Source organism: Cladophialophora carrionii (genome assembly GCF_000365165.1).
Source record: "Cladophialophora carrionii CBS 160.54 unplaced genomic scaffold supercont1.1, whole genome shotgun sequence".
NCBI classification, from domain to species: Eukaryota; Fungi; Ascomycota; class Eurotiomycetes; order Chaetothyriales; family Herpotrichiellaceae; genus Cladophialophora; species Cladophialophora carrionii.
Window position 1 is genome coordinate 1,070,781 of NW_008481816.1, and position 20,727 is coordinate 1,091,507.

Consider the following 20,727-nt stretch of genomic DNA (forward strand, 5'->3'; position numbering starts at 1 on the left):
GGTACCCGGTTCTGAAGGGGCATCGTCAGGAAGGTGGCCTGCAAGAGCGTGCTGAGGGTGGAACCACCGCGGGCCGATGGTCAAAAGACAACAGCTACAGAGGCCGCAAGAGAGTACGAACAAAGACTAAGTGAAGGAATGGATGTTGCGCCTCTGGCAAGAACTGGCATTTGGCATTGTGAAACGTGCAGACGGGTCATATTCCTGTCTGTGGCTGTGCAGCCAGCGGCTGTGGCGGGCTGTGGCTGACTGTGGCACAACGAGAGAGGTGAGTGGCGCAGTGGCGGTGAATCACCCGGATACATTTGTCCGCGTACTTTCATGGACAGATAGAATATGACGGCTCAATCCTCAATTTCAAGAAAGCTTTGGTCTGGTTGAAGCTGTGCTATTCAGTGATAGACCTATTTTTGTGCCACTCCAGTCCTGCCATTGACCTTGCGCTATGCTGAGTATGTAAATGCAAACTCCTGCAGGAAAATCAAGGTATGCCAGGCAGCGATGTGGCAGGAGGAGCTGTTATGCAGTCTCGACCGTACTATGAGTCCAGCCCGTAGGGATGCTTTCAAGTCTCTGATCGACGAAAGAACGAAATGAATGCTGCAGGCTTTCATAAGCGCTCAGGGCGATCTCTAGGCGCCGCCTACAGTTCCGAGTGCTGTGCTGACATGACACAAAGGGAAATCGTACAGTCGCTTTGGATATCTCCCGCATAATGGAGAGTGGACTTCTCAATGCGCGGGATCCGGGCGTCGTGAGCCCCATCATTGGTAGACATCGGTTTGTCTACCCTGTTTGTTCTTGTTCGAGTCCTCCTTGTCTGAGGAGGCTTCACTGCGCGGACTCCTGGTTGGACCCGGACTTCCTGCTGGCGAAACCTTCCCTGCCCCGGCGACTTGAAAGTAATCATCGCCTTCTTCCAGGGCCAGTGGTGTGACCGGGCCTTTGGGGCTGCCGAGAGGATCCAAGCGCGGTGCGCCAGGCTTGATACCCATCGACGAGGCTGCGATCTTCGATGACACGTGTGCTCTTTCGAGGAATTCGCGTTGCTTCTCGCGCATCAGCCGCGGTGACTCCATCTCGATCGGCTCCGTCACACGGTTGAGCGAGATTGCTGGGCTTTGAATGGCCGAAGACGGTGTCGCCGCTTGGTCGCGATGGATGAAGTTGCCAGGGTGAAACCGGGGCAGCGTCATGTGCATGTTGCGGGAGGCTTGCCGTGTGTGCTGTCCTGCTCGAGCGCGGGTTGGAGGAGGAGAAAGCGGGTGTTGGCTGGAATGAAGTCGTGGTGATAAGGGTGAGGTTGGCGTGTAACGCCCTGAGTATCCGTCAGGATTCATCCTTTGAGAGTACCCCATTGAACAAAGAGGCTGTGTGGCCAAGTTGACGGGATGAACGCCGCGGACCCTGCGTTTCTTTGGATCTCTGCGACGTCGACCGAGTGCCCCTTCGCTGATTGCATGCGGCAGCTGCAGTTCCGGTTGCGGGGTTGTATGAGGTGTGCTCTGGGTGTAGGTGAGAGTGCTGGAAGAAACCTGGTTCTGCAGCAAGACAGAAGGCCTTTGCAATGCGTGATGACTTGTTCCGGGGAAGGGCTGGGACGATGGATATCACCCCTTGCGTTGCTCAGCACCTTCTCGACACTTGGACGTGAGCTGATCCTTGGGACGAACCGAGGGCGCCACGGATATAAGTGGTCCTCAAATGCGTCGGTGTTCAAATATCGGAGAGTAACAGATCAAGATTCACATGGAAAAGACGGAAGAGAGGGGCTGGAGTTTTGGATCCCAAAAACCCGCGTGTCGCACAAGGATATAGGTGGACGATCAAGCGCTGGAGACGACTCAAGAGACGACCTGTGCCTTGGGATATTTCCGTCAAGTCCTTCTGTGACTTGTCCTTCGCAGAGTATCTGTCGGTCAATGAGGTTCAGACACAGAGCACGAGGTGGGCTCGGTGGGATAGTCTTGGCCGAGCCTGACCGCCCAGGTATACGAGGTACGTTGGGGCAGGTTTGACTTGCGACGACCGAGAATTGTGGGCGGCGATCAACAGCTACCCAGTGCCGTCAGTGGCTAAGAGCAGAGTTGATCTCGGGAAACGGTGGGTTGAAACGTGATAAAGGATATCAGCGCGGAGAGCCGCGAGTAATATGTGTACCAGCGAACACAGTGGAAGGCTTGGCCTGCCAACAGTCCACAGCAGACTTGGCTATCGACTCGTCACTGCACAGAAGCCGGGAAGATCTTCATGCTTATGCGAAGTCTAGAACGTTGAATGGGAGAAGCGGCGCATGAGCCATGCTTTGAAATGTTGTGTTCTGGGTATGCAGGGCAAAGTAGCCAGACGCCCGAGGAACATGGAACGGTACCTTTGCGTCCATTCGCCAGTTTGCACCAGGTGGAGCCCGCCAGCAGAAATCCCGAACAACGCGATGACGGTAAGCGTGGAATTGGGAACGCCAACGAGCGCCACCCGCTCTAACAGCCAACAAACTGGCCGCGATGGACCCAGATGGACAGGGATCCGCCGGAGATCAAACGAGGCCCAAGGGAGTCTTTCGATGCCCGCCGCCTTGGAGGCCGTGATTGCGAGGCAGATGTGCAGATATCATATAATCTCTATTGAGTATCTGGATCAATGCAGCGTTAGATAGGGACCAGTTCAAATCAGCAAACACCACAGTGGCTTTGACTTGATGCTCGCCCCCTGATGTCATGCTTCGAGAAGCGATGAACCGATCTCGATGTCAGGCCTGACTACGGAGTTGGTCTCATCACGGGACGCACAAAGCCCAGAGAAAGCGTCAGACCAGCGGCCAATTGAGGTCCGAGAGACTACAGCCCGTTTTTCCGCTCGGGCTGTGTAAATTTTGGTCTGAAGCATACGGAGTAGTCTATCTCGCATTATTCTTGGACAGCAACGTGGCCAGCATCTAGGGACCTTGGGTAGGAAACCTTAACAGCCTGGAGCTCGCTTCAAAATTTCCGACCAACGAGACGCCTTGGAGCACACCTGGACCTCGGGATTTAGTCGCTACCAACCCATGAGGACGACTCGCAGCACCAGATGGTTTGATTGCTGTTCAAGTTGGAATGTTGTGGGAGGAAAGGCAAAACCCAGCGAGCCCAGGTAATGCGTCTCTCGGTGCTGACGTTGTGTCGCGATGTCCAGGGCATTCTGCAGGGCAAATGGTGCCATCGTTGTCAGTGTTCGCTTACCGTTTCCGGGCCGGTAGTTGCGGGGCGGCGTGCTGGCTTCGCACTTCGCCCCCATTCCTCGAGGGAGGCTCCAGATGGTGTCCAGAGCGAGCCAGAGTCAGACCACGTCGTCGATTTTAGAGGGTAGAGCTGCGAACTAATGCGAGCTTGTGGCGCCTCCTTCCAACCGAGTCTGGGGCTGTTCTGCAGGTCGCTGGTCGTGGCTCAAACCAGAGAGAGTGACCAGCCTGCCAGCGAATCTCTTTGTGCGTTCGTGCCTCGAAACGTGGTAGCCTTGATGACGGTGTTCGGCCACAAATCAAATATAGTACTCAGGAGGACTGCATTCCTCTCCATCTGCAGGAACCGATCACTGCCTGTTTGATGTGGTCAGGAGCGTACTTGGACGTGCCGGTGAGCCGGTGAGCCGTGCAACCGGCCCACGTTACCTTTCCTCCTCCGCACTCGGCTGTTTCAACAGACGAAGGATGCATAAAGCTGATACGAGGAATACTACAGTAAGGAGTATACAAAGTACACCTAGACACAGACTTTTTGACAGTCAACCTGCTCTTGTCCTTGGCACGCGAGTTGCCAGAGTGAAACAAATGTAGACCCGTTAACAGAATAGTCATTGGCCCTTTCCCCGACTTACCCGGACTCGCTTCAGCAAGATCACCGATCCGATTGCCTTCGAAGGCAGGTAATATCCGATATAGACTACAATGCGGAATACTGAGCAACTGAATAGCTACTGCCTGTGCACCATGCATAGCACGGTCTCAATGAGGACGGGCGCTCGTCTGTTCGGCCGGGACCCTCGGCGTTTGTTACACAAAACGGTCGAGGAAGAGATAGTTTCTGCTGCGCGAAGCTTGCATTCAGACGGGTTCAGGGGAACAGTACGCAGTATAAAGAACAGAACTCTGGGCGTAGTCGCAAAGAGACCCCCACGCGTTGCAGCGGCAGACCTGCATCAGCAAGGCGGCCCAGGGCTGTAGGGAGCGAGTTTCGTGAAGGCTCGAGGCGTGTGGAAAACTGCTTGAGACAGTGTTGAGGTCTTCCGGACTGCACATCAGCAGCTTGGTAACCTGCCACCAGTACTCACCTGGTTGCTGTCAGTACCCTGGGACTGCTAGCAGGGGAGTCGCAATTGTATCACGGCTGCGCAAGGGCACGCGCTCGTCATGTCGCCGAGGAGAGACTGGCCGTTATTCCGTCGCAGCTGGGTCGACGCCGCCTTCGCCTCTTGACACTCTCATCTCGACTTTCGCACGGCGTATTGGCCCAACAGCTGACCTCTTTACAGTGATGCGTGCGCCCAAGCATCACCACTCGGTGACGGCAGTTCGTCCGACGCGGGAGGCTCAGGTTCCGGAGTTGACTCGCTTCGCTCGAATACCGGTAAGATCGACAGCATCAGCCACAGTTATAGCATCGTAGACAACGCAGAGAGGTCAGAATGGTACTCGGGACTCGTATCGAGCTCGAGTTGACAGTCGCAGGGCGAGGTGTTCGTGTTATCGTATTTTCGTGGCGCAGCGTCGCGGATGTCGAGCACGCCGAGGAGGGTTTCCTCTTCCACCAATCGTCGCGGTCCTGCCCTGCAGCAGCCTGGAAGCTACCACATAAGCGAGCCAACTGCTCGCCGCGTTCCCTGCTCCCCATTTCTGGCCCATGATTGCTCGAGGGAAAGGTGCACCCGTGCAGATTGTGCCCGGCTCGAAGTGGCTAGCCAGTGACCCTGCGACCGCATTCAACGGCTGCTTCTGCTTCTGCGGAAGTTCCCTTCGCCTCCCACAGACATCTCAGCAGCAGAGGTCAGTTAGCGTCAATATAAGACAGGGCTCCAGATGACAATGTGAACCTCTCTCTCGAGCGGTGCATCAATCTCGCCACGAGCACAATGATAACCCCGCCGCAGCCGACCATGACCGCTCCCCTGGACTTAGAGTCCGCAGGCCGCGAATTCGACAAATGGCTGGACTGGAATGGCGCCGCAAACACGTCGAACGAAACTCCCTGCAACGGCTACCTCGCTGCAAAACCAGACAACTTGGTCCGCCTCCCGATTTCTCCATCATCGACGGTGAGCGGCGACGCACACCTTGCTCACATCAAGACCGACTTCCTCACCGCCGCTCCTTCCCACGACCTCCTTACCCCTCGCCACAGCTCAGCTTCCCCCGAATCTCGCTCCAGCTTAGAGATGAGACTGAGTGGGGATACCTTGAGAGACGAACATACCCCCAGCCAGCGCCCTATGCTCAAGCGGAAGTTATCTCCCACTGATATCCCGACGACCGATTACCGCTCCGAGGCTCCCACCCCGGCGGTAAAGAAGCGACCACACAATATCATTGAGAAGCGATATCGTGCCAACCTCAATGAAAAGATCGCGGAGCTGAGGGACAGCGTACCCAGTCTCCGTCTAGCGCAGAAATCAAAGATACGGGACACCACCGGGGATTCCGACGAAGATGATTTGGATGGCCTTACACCAAGTAACAAGCTGAACAAGGCTTCAATCTTAACCAAGGCTGTGGAGTATATCCGACACCTCGAGTTCCGTACAAAGCGGCTGGAGGAAGAAAACAATGCACTCAAAGAACGGCTCGAGACACTCGACAAAGTCATCGCTCAGGGAGGCAATGATGCTCAGAGAGCCGCGGCCTTCACGAGTGACGTTATCATTGAAGAATCGTCGTCTTTGTCGACTGCTCAATCTCCGCCGTCAACGTCAGATACGCCTGCCAAACCCGCTCAGGGGCTGATTCCCCTACCCGAGAGCTGGAGGCGTCTACGCCAAACCCAGTCCCAAGACCATTATGGCCATATCTATCAGACGCCGGCAGAACGCTCTCGGCTGAAGGGCAAATGGCCTACCAAACTCATATTGGGCTCGGTGGCCGCTCTGATGGTTATGGATGGCCTCAGTGAGTCAGATATGGGCACAGAGTCCCGGGAAAAGGGCCTCTTTGGCATCCCTTTGGAGATACTCGATGGCTGGAGCTTTCTGCGGTCGCCGCGGATCTACTTGGCCACGTTCAGCCGGTATTGCCAGGCTGGAGGGGTCATTCCCCTGATCAAAGGGTTTATCGCCCTGACCTTCCTCGCGTTCCTCGTCTTCTCATATCTGTTCAACTCAAAGCCGCCGCCGAAACCGGACATCGAGGAATCGGCCACCAGGTCCAGTCAGGCGCCTGTGCCGGCCTCCCCCATCGAAGTCCGACGACGGGCCTGGAGCACAAGCATGCAGGAGCTGCAACTACCTCACCACAACTTCTTCCCGGAGTGGTTGGCTATCACTTCCGAGTGGCTCAAGTACAGTTTTGGCTACCTCTTTGGCCCGCGGGCCTATGCTTGGCTCACGGGCCGCACTGCTGACGACGCTGTGGCCCGGATCAAAGCATGGGACATTGCTATTGACGCTCAATTGGCCGGTGGTGATGCCGAAGTGAGCCGGAGCAGGCTCCTCTTGACCATCTTCGGGGCTGGAAACCTGCCCAGGACGCCCTTGCGCTTGATGCTCAAGTCGCTGCATTGCCGGGTGCTCTTGTGGAACGTGGGCGCACTCGGAACTGGCCTATCCAGCATCGCTAACCGCCTTGGGAAATTCTTTGCAAACAGGCAATGGAGCCGCGCCAAAACATCACAGGACAATCTGCCCCTGCATCATGCGGATCGGTTGCCTCGTCATTTGTCACAACTGCTCGATATGCCGTGCGACGAGGTCTTCCAAGACACGGTCTGTCAGAGAGCGTATAACCTCATGTACGACCGGCCCACGGCGGAAGGCTCTGCCAATCTACTCCTGGACGTTGTCGTCGAAGACCACGCAGTGCGGTCCCCACTGGACGCAGTTGCTGCCTGGAGGTCTTCCCTGTCATTGACCCAGGCCCTGGATCTATCCCTGCAAACACCCGCTGCTTCCGAGCTCATCCAAGAACACTTGAATGCTGCCTTGAAAATAGCTCCACCGGGCTCAGCAGCTGAAACACGGGCATTGGCTGCAAGCTCCGTGCTCAGCAGCACCGGTCGTCGTGCATGCCTTGCGCAAGCTTCTCGAGCAATGGAGATTCCACCCTTACCAAGTACGCAGCTTGAAGCTGAAGTCCGGCCCCCTTTCATCATCGATTCCTCCACACCGGTCTCAGCTAGGACGGATATCCTGAACTGTCTGCATTGCGCGGAGACCCTGCAGATTCTGGACCACGAGAAGGACCCGAATAAAGCCCGGGCATTCTTTGAGGCAAAGACGCTCGAGATCCACAGCACCCAGTTGCTTGCCCGAGCGGCGTTAACGCATCTTCTCTGGCGGCTGCCACTGATCAAAACACCAGCGCCGGCTGGTAGGGAAGAGGTTGGCATTACACCACACGATCACATATTCGCAGCTGACGTGTCGGTTATGAGAAGCAGCAAAGGCAAACCACCGCGCCGCTATAGCACGATCAGCACCGATTCCGGTTATGAGAGCCAGGACGGCTCGACGTCTGCCTGGGATGTCGACCTCGAAGAATCACGGTGTAGTAATGACCTGGATATGGCGTTCAGACAAGGATTTGAGGTGTAACTATATAGATAGGCAACGCAATAGCCAATGTCGTGCGGAGCGCTGGCGGCGAGCACTTGGGCTATAGGTTAATGACATATGCTACTGAACAACATATCCAGATATTGTATGTGTCCACGGAATCTTCCCTCGTCTTGCTGTCGCCGTCGTGACAGTGTCCAATGTCCCAAGGCCTGCCAGTCTCGCAGTCCGCCATTAAAGGACAGTAAATGATGTCATTCGGCGTAGGATTTCTCATCCCCACGAAACGCCATTTCGTCCCTGTCGCGCTTCATCTACTCCTGAATTGCGTGTGCGAGGCTGCTCTGGTGTCAACATGGAGGGGAACGAGCACAGTGTCGATGCCATCTGGCAGATTGGCGTCTTTGATGCTCACTGTCACCCGACCGATATCTTGGCATCCATCAAGGACATCGCCAACATGAAAGCTAGGGTTCTTGCCGTGATGTCGACGAGGCTACAAGATCAGCACCTCGTCCGAGAAGCTGCAGAGAGATACCTGCTCAAAGATCCACACGCGGACTTTACAGAGGATAGCTCGAGATACGTGATTCCGGCGTTCGGATGGCACCCCTGGTTCTCACATCAGCTCTACAATGATCTGGACGAGGCTGGTGTCGAACCGGACCAGGTGCAGCACTATGAAAATGTGTTGACACCGAAGCCGGATGACGTTCAATTTATGCAGGCTCTACCGCGTCCGCGATCTCTCCGCCAGTTTCTCCAAGAGACGGAAGAGAGGCTGAAAGAGTTTCCATATGCGCTCGTCGGAGAGGTCGGGTTGGATCGTTCTTTCCGTCTGCCGGAAGGACCAAGCGCCATGACAGGCGATATGAAGAGCAAGACTGGAGGTTCCGAGGAAGAGTATACTCCCGGGACACGGGAGGGGAGGCCGCTGTCGCCTTATCGGGTCAACATCGACCATCAGAAGGCCATCTTGAAGGCACAGTTCGAGCTTGCGGCAAAACTTCGTAGGCCGGTATCTGTCCACAGCGTCCAAGCACACGGCTTGGTGTTTGAAGTCATGGAGGCTCTTTGGAAGGGGCACGAGAAACCTTCGAAAGCACAGAGAAAGAAAGCCAGGGATGTGGCAAAGGCTCATCTCGATGATGAGAGGTCGCAGGCACTGGAGCAGTCGACGGCATCTCCCTTTCCGCCGCGTCTATGCATGCACTCTTACTCTGGCCCCCCAGACGCCCTTAAGCGGTTCCTCGCGCCCTCCATCCCTGCGGACATCTACTTCTCTTTCTCCATGGCAATCAACTTCTCGAATACGTCCACCGCAAAAGTCACCAGTGTCATCCAGGCGGTTCCGGACGACAGAATACTTGTGGAGAGTGACTTGCATTGTGCTGGGGAAAGAATGGACAAGCTTTTGGAGGAGATCGTGCTCAAGGTGTGCGAGATCAAACAATGGACGGCGGAGGATGGCGCGCGACGACTGAAAGCAAATTGGATGAGATTCATGTTTGGCTAAAGAAGTCGACTGTCACTACTTGGATTGGCACAGGACATTTCAACCTCGAAGGCCTGTAGATCGCCATCGCGAGTGGTTCCTGGGTCCGCAGGAGGCAGCATACGGCCCGTCGATCTTACTTGCAGAGCAATCCTTGCTGCCGTGATAGCAGCTGATCTGCTGGGCGGTGAATTCAATATCATGTGGCAACGTGAAGCGCGCCAGCACCGGTTGAAAGATTCAACAACAAGGCAGTTAGAACCGCTGCCGGACCTGTTTGCACGCCTTTCTTTCATCGCGTCCCGGGAGCAAACACCTAGATCCCGATTCTCCAACCAACAGTGCAAGCTTTCTGCTCTCTGCTACTATGGCACATCCAATCGAGAATGGGCGTTCCCAGACCGCGACGATGCTACTGCCATCCCGGATTGCCTTTCGCCTTGACCCTCCAGAGACTTTCAGATACACGGACTTCGTCATCCGAGCAGCACTTCCACGAGTGCCTCACAGCATGACCGAAGAGGCCGCAAAGGCCAAGTACCTACGCACTCGATTGAAAAGACTGATGCGAGTCGTGGAAGCTCGCCTAGGAAAGGGCCGATGCTTTTTCGGTGAATCTCAGCCGAGGGATCGAAAGAAGGATACACAGTTCAGCGTCACCAAGCTGTATGCGCTATACGAGGTCGAGCACTGGCCTGGCGCCCTTGCGCAGTACGAATGGACACAGTTCGTCATTGCGAACATGGAACGCGACGCAATACGCGAGCGACTCGGTTCCGATGTGAAGCTTGCCTGTAAGTGCTCTTGTTCCCGGCAATCGATGATCTGCTGCTGACAATTTCATGCAGTACCAATGCTCCCGTCCTCTGCTTTGCCGAAATATCAAGAGATGATGCGACAAGAGGGTTCGGATCTGACGAGACGCGTCCAGCCACCCGGTCAAATCAATGGCGTCGTTTCGGGCGGAGGTCGTCGTGTCTACACGTCCCATGACCCTCGAAGGAATGAGTTACATGATCGACCTACAGCACACCATCTGTCAGAACGGGCTCAGTTGATGGTGCGACTCCCTGACCTTCCAGATATCCGCCGGACCCTTTTCGAGATTCCGAGTGGTCAGCTTCAGGCGATATCGCGGAACGATCGATTATACCGGAGTACCTGCGACAGTCACAAGAGCTGGGTTCAGAAGGAGTCAAAGTCGTTGACCAGCCATTACATACGTTGCCTTGGTCGTGAGCCCGATGCAAATCTCCTGACTTGGCCACAACTCAAGGCTGAGGCGAGGAAGCTGATGGGCAGCACCCTCTACCAGCAGATAATTCAATGGACTCGACAGCAACCCAACCTCAACTTCAAGCTCGGGGACGGAACAGAACTTGTTGACCGTCAGCTATCCTTCTTGACCATCCGCATGAACCACCACGATCCCATACCGCACACGGCGTCAATCCAAGTTCAGACGGAGCGCACTCGAAAGCACCGCATTGTAGCCATGCTCCAGCAGCGGCAAAGCCTGAGAGAATGGACGATAGCAGTGGCGGAGCAAGCTAGGTTATGTGTCGGCCAAAGATACCGGAAGGAACTCGACCACGTCCTCGATTTTTGGACTGGCAAGGCCGAACGCTTGGAGGAGTTCAACGAACGCAACAGAAAGGAGAACACTGGTCTGAGGTCCGATATGCTGCCGGTAGGGGCGCAACCAGCTGTCTCTACGGCGCAGGTTCAAGAGCAGGAACAGCCACAGGTGCAGGGTCCAATGCAGGCACAAGTACATGACCAGACTACTCAGAGTGAGGTGTCGGCCCGTCAACAGGAACAGGAGGTTGACCACACGCCGCTCCTGGAGCGCATGCAACAGAAGGCTCGGATACCGAATTCAGTCCACACTCACAGCCAGTTGGAAGCCCTTAACGAAGCGCAGTCGCAACCGCAGTCATTGAGATCGATCCAAACACAAGGACGCAAACAGGAGCACGTGGACATCGAGATGATTGACTCGATCCGAGCACACGGGCACCACCAAGTACAAGCGAACGCACAGACAACTGACTCGGCGCAAGCGCAAGCACAAGCTACGGAGCCCATTCAGCTAAAGGCCTGTAGGGACGTGAACATAATATCCCCGGCTGCAAGCCAGACGCCGGCACGGGAAGAGGCTCAAGAGGAGGTATGCAATCAATCGCCTGAGCCAGAACAACTCGAAACCTTCACACAATTCCAAGCTCAAGTACATATTTGTGCAAGTTCGTGTGAGGAGGTATCGACAGGAGCTTCGAATGCGTTCCCTATGGAAAATGTCGTGCACGAGCATGAGCAGCATGAAGATCTTGGACAGATACAACAGCAAGGCGTGCCACGGGCGCACTCCCCAAAGGCAGTCTCCGTGCCAGAACTGGTATCTCTTACAGCGCCGTCAGCGGCTCCGGTTCAAATTCAAGCACATGTCCCGCTGCACGTAGAAGAGATGTCTCCATTGCAGGCTCAAGAAGAGATTCAACAGCATGCACAGGAGCTGTCTCCATCACGAGCTCAAGAAGAGATGCCACAGCACACGCAGAAGCTGTCTCAGGTTTTCGCTCCATTAACGCAACCAAAGCCCGCCGAAGCACAAGAGGTGTCACTTTTCCAGCGGGTGATTCAGGCACGGCTGCAACATTCGCTGCCAGGGGACTCGCAGGGATCTCTAGCAGCGCAAAATGCTGCGCCGTTGACTTTGTGTGATTGCTTTCAGGATAAAGTGACGGCCAGAGTCCAGGCGCAAAGCCAGATGCTACCCATCGAACAGGCGCGACCTCAGCAGGTGCCGCGGGCAGAGGAACAGCTGACCAGCGAGCAACAGAACCCAGGCGGAATGCTTGTTGAAGGACAAGCCCAAGAGACAGTGCCTTGTGAGGAACGAGACCAGACGCAAGCAGAACAATCAGAATCTCAGGAAGCACAATTGCACGCAGCCAAGCTCGACGCTATTGAAAACCCCGTCGTGGCTATGGACGAGGAAGTCGTAGAGCAAGGGTCTCAGCCTCCGACTCAATTCTCACATGCACAGCGAGCCGAGGAGGATAACGTCAACCCCACGCGTCCATCAGATTCGGGTCCTCAAGTAGAAAAGACTGCAAGCCACCGTATTGAAAAGTGTCACCATTGCACGAAATCCAAGTTGCGCTGCAACGGTGAACGACCATGTCAATTCTGTCTCAAATATCGCAAATGCTGCTACGATCTCAACGCACGACCTGCGCGAAACATGAGGGGACGGAATCTCAAGACATCTAATCGATCGACAGCCAATGATGGCAAGCGTCGAGCAGCAGCACCCGAAACAGCAGACGACCAACCACGTCGACAGCCAAAGCCACTAGAAGAAGTTTTGTCCACGCAGCAGGAATCGGCAGGTCAGCCTCAAGGAGCGATCACCACAAACAATGTGGATGCAACAGAGCTGGACACTCACCTTTCCGACGACGACGACGACGACGGTACCGAGCGTCTCGAGAGTTTTGCCGCGAGCGAGACACCCCATCGTGCGCAAAGTCAGGGTGAGTACCACGGTTATGATACCAAGCAGCAGCAACAGCAGCAAACGCAGTCTCAACCAACCAAAGCTGCTAGGAAGCCCAAACAGAAAACTCTCAAAGCCCGTAACGTCACTACCAGGCTGGCCGAGCAGAAGGAGGCAGAACAGGGTCGCCGTTCGTTGCGCGCAATGGCACATCGGAGTCATACCTAGGAGAAGGTGGGTGTGAGGCGGAAATGCGAAAACCACCACATTGCATGCCGTGTTGTAGCACGGCATACGCCGTGAAGAGCATTGCATTGCCTTGCCTTGCGTTGCGGGTATGTTACGAACTGAACGTGTCTTGCGAAGAAACCGGCGACGAAAGGTCAAGCTGTTGGTTGGGTACCCAGGTACCGTACTGTGTGCTGCTGTCCTGTACAGTATTCAGGCTGTTTGCATACATCGGACCATCGCATGGTCGGGTTGGTGTCTGCGTAATCGGGCTATCGAACCCTCGAGCATGCCCCATCGAGAACAGTCAAAAACATATGATATCGTGGTGCGGTATCCGGTGAAATGACAGATGATTCGTTGCGGCAAGGCCACGCTCAAGAGTGGTGCGTGTGCGAAATCGCAACCTTAGATCAGCCACGCAGCCTTTGAAGAGTCTCGTGTTCGGTCCTGGCTTGTCCTATCATATCATATCCTGTCCTGTTCTATCCCGCTTCATCCTCCTCCTCGTCGTCGTCGTCGTCGGCGTCATCTATCTACCTACCTAGCCAGCTAGTCTCACACGGAACATACAGTACCCAGTACCTAATCAGTAGATGTACGGTATAAACCCGCCACTTCCAGCGCCCAACAAGCCAAGCTTGCACGGGACCTAATTACAACAAGGGCTACCTGGTGGTAAGGATGTCAATCAATCAAGATGTGCCGAGCGGGCGACTGAGGTATAGGACCAACTATATCGTTAGATTCATTCGGAAGTCTAGCAGAGGGTGCAGTTGCTGCTCGCGTTGGAAGTATCCCGTAGGTACCTATGCATGGACTTCAAGGTAGTTACCCCCGTGGAATGACCCGCTTCTCATTCATCACTCATCGCTCGCTCGCTCGCTTTATACGCTTGTGTTCTTCTCCCAGTTGGCGTGGTCTGGTGCAGTTGGATTACGCAGTCTACGCGGGCAGTGCGTTGTCATTATGGAGGGAGTGATGCGGTGTGCAACCGCACATTTTCACACACACACACACACACACACACACACACACACACCCACACACACACACACACACACACACACACCCACACACACACACACACACACACACACCAGCCCGTTGTACTGTGCGAACATACTATCACAATGAGCCTCAAGGTTACAGGACGATCAGGGTTCCCTTTCATGATTTTTTATAGTGCCACACCAGGAGAATCAATCTATCCCACTGGTTTGAATCGCGCGAAATGACATACTCCTATTCAACAAGACCCGGATTGTTCTCTACCGACTAGCATTTGTCTATCGGCATTGCGTTTTGAAAAAGATGAGACATTTCTCTATCCTCATAGCAGGGCCGAAAAAGCCCTGCGTATCAGGACCGTTGCAATGACTTGCCGTCATCATCTCATCCCATTGGTGTTCATCCCCTACAGGCTCAACATCCACTCAGTTGCCCGTCTCATGACATCTTCGCTTTGAAGCACCTCGTCATAGTCTTTTCGGCGTTGCTTGTCATACAAATGCATGCGAAACCATAACCTTTGATATGCAGGGTCGTAAAGTCATGGTTTTATCTATCAGTCTCTGCAAGACGACTGGCGCTTTACAACTTGTCTGTTGGTTTGTTAGGAATCTGTGCACACGACAGCGAAAGAAGCATAGGGACTTACCATAGTAGTTGTCATAGCCCGGCACGTTCTCCTTGAGACCCTTTCTCTTACGCATTTCCGTGACAATCTTGCCAACCATGGTGTTGGGATCAAGAGGCGACCCACCAGGAAGAATCTGCCAGTGGTCGAAGACGGATTGAGGGAAGGCTTGACCACCGGTGCCGGCACGCAGGTCGGCGTTGAAACCGAACGACTCCAAGACGGGAAGATAGGCCTTGACGGTGAACAGGGGAGTACCGACACGCTGTTCCTCGGAGAAGACGTGACCTCTTCTTCGGGTAAGGACACCGTAGATGCCGCCCATGGCTTGCTCAGGCACTTGGATTTCAACCAAGTAGACGGGCTCGAGAAGACCAGGCTCGGCCAACAGGGTGGAGGCATAGAGCACACGTCGAGCGGTGGGGATAATCTGACCACCACCACGGTGAATGGCATCCGCGTGAAGAGTGACATCCATGATGTTGAATCGGATCGATCGCATGGGCTCTTCGGCAATAGGACCTTCACGAGTGGCCCATTGGAAACCAGACACGAACGAATCCTTGATTTCGTTGAGATATTGAACGGCCTTGGTCTGGTCAACCAACAAGTTGGGACCGGTGGTATCGGGACCAAATGCCCAAATCTTTCGGGCGTCGGTGACATCCCAGCCGTGATCATCAGCAAGGATGCGGGCACGAGTCTTGAAGTCGTCACGGGGATTGATTCTTCCTTCTTCGATTTCCTTGGACACTTCCTCACCGAGAGGCTCGGCGATGACGTACAGACGGTTGTGCTTGTTGGGGGACTTGGACAAAGCCGTCATGCTAGAGGCTGCGCCAACAGTCTCACGGTAGGCGACGACGGGGTCGCTGATCTTAAGTGGCACGCCGGCGTGATCTTCCTCGAGATCCTTCAAGCAGATTTCCAAGTGCAATTCACCAGCACCGGCAACGATGTGCTCGCCGGATTCCGAAATTTGAGTCAGGACACAAGGATCTGACTTGGACAATCGCTTGAGACCTTCGACAAGCTTGGGCAAGTCGTTGGCATTCTTGACTTCGACGGAGCGTCGCACGACAGGAGACACGGAGAACTTCATGACCTTCAAGTTGTGGGCAGTTTCCGACGTGGTGAGAGTACCAGACTTGAGCAGGAACTGGTCAATGCCAACGAGCCCAATGATGTTGCCGGCGGGCATGTCGTCGATGGGTTCGACGGTTCTACCCATCATGAGGACCGTGCGTTGGATGGCCTTGACGAAGAGATCTTCCTTCTTGCCGGGAACATAGTTGGGGCCTTGGATACGGACCTTCAAGCCGGATCGAACCGTACCAGCAAAGACACGACCGAAGGCGTAGAATCGACCCTTATCGGAGGTAGGCACCATCTTAGAGACGTAGAGCATGAGATCGGCCTTAGGGTCACAGTCGCGGATGGCAATGCAGGCCGGGTCATCGGCAGGACCCTCATACAGAGTCTCAGCGCGATACTTTTGTGCCGTGACAGGCGATGGCAGGTGGATAACCATCATTTCCAGAAGTGCATCAGCGGCTGGCAGGAATTTCCTCATGGCAGCCTTGAGGAGACCTTTGCCGGGCAACTCCTTCTCCTCGCTGGTGATCTTGATATCCAATTTGGCGCAGAGCTCGACCAGCTGATCGACTTTGCCCTTGGTAAAGGCATCGAAGATCTTGAAGATAGGATCGAGGATGAACTGGTTGAAGGCACGCTCGAGCCGCTGACCCTCGTGCTCCCCAACCTTGGTCCACTTCTTGGTCTTAGGGTTGAAGTAGCTGTCACCCCACAGACGCTCCATCATCTTGGCCTTGTCCACGCCGAACTTCTTGGCATATCGGACAGCGAATTGGCGGATGGTGAAAGCCCAGCCGTGGAGGCCGGAACCGAAGGCGACTGTACCCTTCTCGGGCCAGACTTGAACATCACCGAGAGCCTTGTCAAGGTAGGTGGAGATGATGACATTGACAGATTCGATTGTCCGCAGGAAAGATTGGTAAAGATCTTCCTTTGAGACTTGCAATTCGAGCAGAGCGCGATCGACTTTGTTGATGATGACAACGGGCTTGATACGCTCACCAAGAGCCTGTCGCAGTACGGTCTCGGTCTGGACGCACACGCCTTCGATGGTGTCGACAACGACCAAGGCACCGTCAGTGACTCGGAGAGCAGCTGTCACCTCAGACGAAAAATCAACGTGGCCAGGTGAATCGATCAAGTTGATCAAGAACTCGTTACCATCGACTTTCTGCGTCCTATATCAGCGGCTGAGGAGTTTGGGGGCTGCACAGGGCTTTTCGTACCTGTGGGATATCCTTGAGATCTTCCTCATTGGGAAGGTGAGCGTACAGAGAGATGGCAGTCGACTTGATGGTGATGCCACGCTCCTGTTCGTCTTTTCTCGTGTCCGTAAACCGACTGACATAATGTTATTAAGCTTCTCATCCTGACTCTCTTGTGTGCACCTACGCTTCTCCTGCTTTTGCTGCGGAAATAATACCAGCTCGCTGGACGAGGGAATCGGTCAAGGTGGACTTTCCGTGGTCGACTGTGATTCTTGTCAGTTTCATGAAGCTGTGTGGCAAAGCTTTGGACACCGACCGTGAGCAATGACGGACATGTTACGGATATTCGCCGGCTTGTCCATCAACTACAAATGCGTTGTTAGTCCACGGCCGGCTGGGCATGGTCTCACGATCGTCCCGTCTGATAGTGGGAGGGCCTCCATCAGGGACAGATGGCGACTTACAGCGCGGATCTCGTCGACGGTGAACTATCGATGTGTTAGTTGTTACCATTTCTGATGTCGTTCTTGGTATCTAGACTTACGTTGACCATCTTGACGGTGTTGGGTGTTGAAGGGCCTTAGAACGGCGGATTGGGCGCTCTCTTGAGCTGACGAGGAATTGGGGCACAGTTGAGGGCTCGCTCAATCTGCTGGAGCACTTGGCGTCACCTGCGCTGAATGCGATGAGGGAACCGATGATATGTGCAGCTGTACGAAGCCGCGCGTTGACGGTGAAGTACTCGAAAGGGAGAGGTGAAGGAGGGGCTCTGAAAATCCTGGTGGTTGATAATTCAGCAGTGCGGGCCACTGCCAAGCATCGCTCGACTGCGCATTAACCCCACCAATGGCTTATTTGCAGCCATCGAACTGGTGGCGGTATCACTGACCCGGCCCGGAGGCTGCCCGGAGTTAAAGGTGAAGTGACCAAGGTGTGACTGACTATGTACAAGGTGGCTACACTCAAGTGACCGATAAGTGACTCCGACTACAAGGAGATAAGTGACTCTGACTCCTACATGTTCGACAATTGTCTTATGAAAGCACTGCGAAATTTGTGACTCATCGAGGGGATTCGCTGGCGAATCTGTTCTCGCATCGGCGAGAGTTGAAGAAGGCAATTCGTCAAAGTGTTAGTCACGTCTGTCGAAGGTGCCCAGGAGTGGACATCGGTCCCGAGATCCTTACATTTTGTACATATTGTGTGCTGAAATGTAGTAGGACCATGGACCTCTTGATGAGGGGAAAGAACAATTTTTAATGCCGATGGTTGTAAATATACTCGCTTGAACGCTCTCATTGCCCAAATGTCCCAAAAACAGGCTGTATTCAACAGTCGAGAAGAGCACGCCTGACACTAACCACGAAGCAGCTCCCCTGCCCCGGCTGTGTGCGTTGCAGACTGACAGCAAGGCTTCCGGCGTCACTTCCACACATTGTCTTCCTCAATCAAGCTAGCATACTGTCCTTCTCCGCGTTCCGTGCCATTCTGGTTCAGTGGCCGACCTCGGTCTCCTTCATCCAGTATGTTGCTCTCATCATCGCTCACTGCCCTCTCTGGAGCTGGCGGCCTTGATGGCACCTTGCTGGGGTCGTAACCTTCGCGGATATCCTCGCCCTCTGGGGCTTCCTCATCAATACTGTACGTACGAACAAAGTGTCGCTGTGGTCCGCGGTTCCAGGCATCGCTGCCTTCTTTGCGTGCTCGCACGATCTCTGCTTCTTCTGCTTCTGTATCTTCGACGACCAGGTCCACCAGCTGGCTCCGATCCGATTTACCCGAGGCCGAAGGCGACCGCTCTTGCTGTCGTTTTAGTTTCGCTTCGATTGCACCCTGTTGAGAGGAGCCCTCAGATGGCGAGGTGCTTCGGTTTTTGCCTTTTCGAATGTGCTCTTGTAACTCACTGCGACGCCTGTTTTTATGATCGCGGGTAGGCTGAAGTAGATTGCGGTTTGTTGCTGTGGTCAGTATCTCGGGATTGCGCCGCATCCAGTCCTCACGCCGTGCTTCGTGTGCTGTTATGACGGGATACTGCACAGACTATCAGCAAGGCACTTGTCGACTACTGGGGACAGAGACAACTTACGTTCCAATCGCCGAACTCCAAAGCTCGCGCATTGGTATACAACCTCTCGTCCTCTGCGTCAATGCCTATCTCGATATCGGGCTCGGTCGCGCGGTAGTCATGCGCCTTGCCTCGGGATTCGGGTGCTGGAGCCCTCGACGCAGCGTCTTTACCCAGTAAGGGGGTTCGACTGCTCGGATCTTGTGGCTTTGCGATCCAGTATTTGCCCTTACCACCTCTCTCATACCTCATGCCATCCATCATCCGAGCCACGCGAGAGTGAGATTCCTCATGAGCAATGACGTTGTCACCAGAATCGAAGCTTCTGTAATCATAATGCTTGCCCCTGAATGTCTCTTTCGTGTCTTCGATCAAATCCCGAGGGCCAAATGCATCCCTCAGCGCATACCTGACCGGGAGACGAGCGGCTGAAATGGTTACATCAGCGTAGTCATGCCACGAGAATGCGTACCAATGCGAGATGGCGAAGATGGGCATCTCGAAGCAAATCAAGGCATCCTGTATCGCTGCAGCCAGGTTGTCGGGCGTGTAGCCCGGAACGTCGTTGGGAATGGCGCCGAGGAACTGCAGAATGGAGAGGAAGAAGCCTTGCCAGTAGGATGCAAAGATGATGAGTTTGATGCACAAGAACTTTGGCATCGGTCGGAAAGGCTTGAGGTCATTGTGCATACAAACCCAAAACATGGCCAGGAAGTACAAGCTCACGGTCACACTGACGTTGTAAAGAAGCCCTGTCCAGAAGTAGCCCGAGTCCACCGAAATGTAGCCTTCTTTGTATGTGTTGGTGGATTTCAGTATGATGGTGGCGGCACCGAGGATAGGCTTCAGCCAGGCATATTGTAAAATCCCCCGTTTGATCAGCAGGAAGGTATGAGGGTCGGATATGTCCATCTTGGGGCACCACAGACTTATGGGCCACGGGTGGGAGACGGGAGGTCTCCCATGCGTCATGATAATGAGCGAACGCTCGCCTCCGAGGAAGTTGATGAGGAGTTGGACGAAGGTGTAGATTGTGAACGCCTCGTAGATGTCGCGCAGAGGATCGAGGTAGAAGGCGGCTTTGAGGGAGATGATCGAAGCCCATGACGCCGCCGAGTAGATGGGCACCATGAGTAGAATTCGGATAACATATCGCTGCAGCAAAGGCTTCCGGTAGTTCTTGGATTGAAGCCATATCGACCTGGTACGCGGTTAGCAGTGAACGCGCCTGCGCAATATGAGGACAGGCACATACAACACCGAGATCAAGGTGGCTACCAGCGACGCGACCCCAGTCAAGATGATTATGACTTTTGTGAGCTTGTTGCCCGTGCCACCACTCGACATTGCGTCCATGGTGCCTCGAGGCAGCAATGGAGGCGAACTGACGGCTGTTCTGCTACCTAGAGCTGGTGACGGGTATGGCCATTTTGACCTCGAGAAGCTCGACCAAGAGTGACGCCCATGAGGGTATGTGGAACTGCTCTTCAGCTTGGTGACATGTGCATAGGGTCAAGACATAGAGTCATGCAACACGATCAAGAGAATGGCAGATGATCTCTCTCAACGGCGTTTCTGCGGGGAAATTCTGTTCTGAGCGAACATTCATCATTGTCCCGTGTACATCGCGCATGTGCTCCCACCACTCATAGCAGCTGCGCATCCCGACGCTGTCCTGTTGCGTTCCTCATTGCTCAATTTCCTGGGCAGACGCGCTCCCTCCCTGCTGCCGTCGCAGAAGGATACAGAAATGCTACT

General features: G+C 54.5%; 6 protein-coding genes across 6 annotated transcripts; 3 read left to right on the forward strand and 3 right to left on the reverse strand.

Annotated features, from left to right (window-relative positions):
* Nucleotides 1-764: 764 nt before the first annotated feature.
* Nucleotides 765-1,202, reverse strand: G647_00392 (uncharacterized protein; the record flags this gene model as incomplete). The annotated part of the gene is made up of 1 exon (XM_008723795.1): nt 765-1,202. One exon carries the CDS (start codon nt 1,200-1,202, stop codon nt 765-767), a length of 438 nt encoding a protein of 145 aa, XP_008722017.1.
* Nucleotides 1,203-5,130: 3,928 nt separating this feature from the next.
* G647_00393 (uncharacterized protein) lies at nt 5,131-7,776 on the forward strand (the record flags this gene model as incomplete). Its single annotated transcript, XM_008723796.1, has 1 exon — nt 5,131-7,776. One exon carries the CDS (start codon nt 5,131-5,133, stop codon nt 7,774-7,776), a length of 2,646 nt encoding a protein of 881 aa, XP_008722018.1.
* A 316-nt stretch (nt 7,777-8,092) lies between these two features.
* On the forward strand, nt 8,093-9,253 carry G647_00394 (uncharacterized protein; the record flags this gene model as incomplete). Its single annotated transcript, XM_008723797.1, has 1 exon — nt 8,093-9,253. The coding sequence occupies one exon, from the start codon at nt 8,093-8,095 to the stop codon at nt 9,251-9,253; it is 1,161 nt and encodes a 386-aa protein (XP_008722019.1).
* A 388-nt stretch (nt 9,254-9,641) lies between these two features.
* Nucleotides 9,642-12,962, forward strand: G647_00395 (uncharacterized protein; the record flags this gene model as incomplete). Its single annotated transcript, XM_008723798.1, has 2 exons — nt 9,642-10,026; nt 10,081-12,962. The coding sequence occupies 2 exons, from the start codon at nt 9,642-9,644 to the stop codon at nt 12,960-12,962; spliced, it is 3,267 nt and encodes a 1,088-aa protein (XP_008722020.1).
* Nucleotides 12,963-14,555: 1,593 nt separating this feature from the next.
* G647_00396 (elongation factor 2) lies at nt 14,556-17,457 on the reverse strand (the record flags this gene model as incomplete). The annotated part of the gene is made up of 7 exons (XM_008723799.1): nt 14,556-14,566; nt 14,623-16,867; nt 16,923-17,037; nt 17,089-17,167; nt 17,221-17,269; nt 17,369-17,392; nt 17,449-17,457. The coding sequence occupies 7 exons, from the start codon at nt 17,455-17,457 to the stop codon at nt 14,556-14,558; spliced, it is 2,532 nt and encodes an 843-aa protein (XP_008722021.1).
* An 869-nt stretch (nt 17,458-18,326) lies between these two features.
* G647_00397 (uncharacterized protein) lies at nt 18,327-20,325 on the reverse strand (the record flags this gene model as incomplete). The annotated part of the gene is made up of 3 exons (XM_008723800.1): nt 18,327-18,935; nt 18,991-20,170; nt 20,225-20,325. 3 exons carry the CDS (start codon nt 20,323-20,325, stop codon nt 18,327-18,329), a joined length of 1,890 nt encoding a protein of 629 aa, XP_008722022.1.
* Between the last annotated feature and the right edge of the window lie 402 nt (nt 20,326-20,727).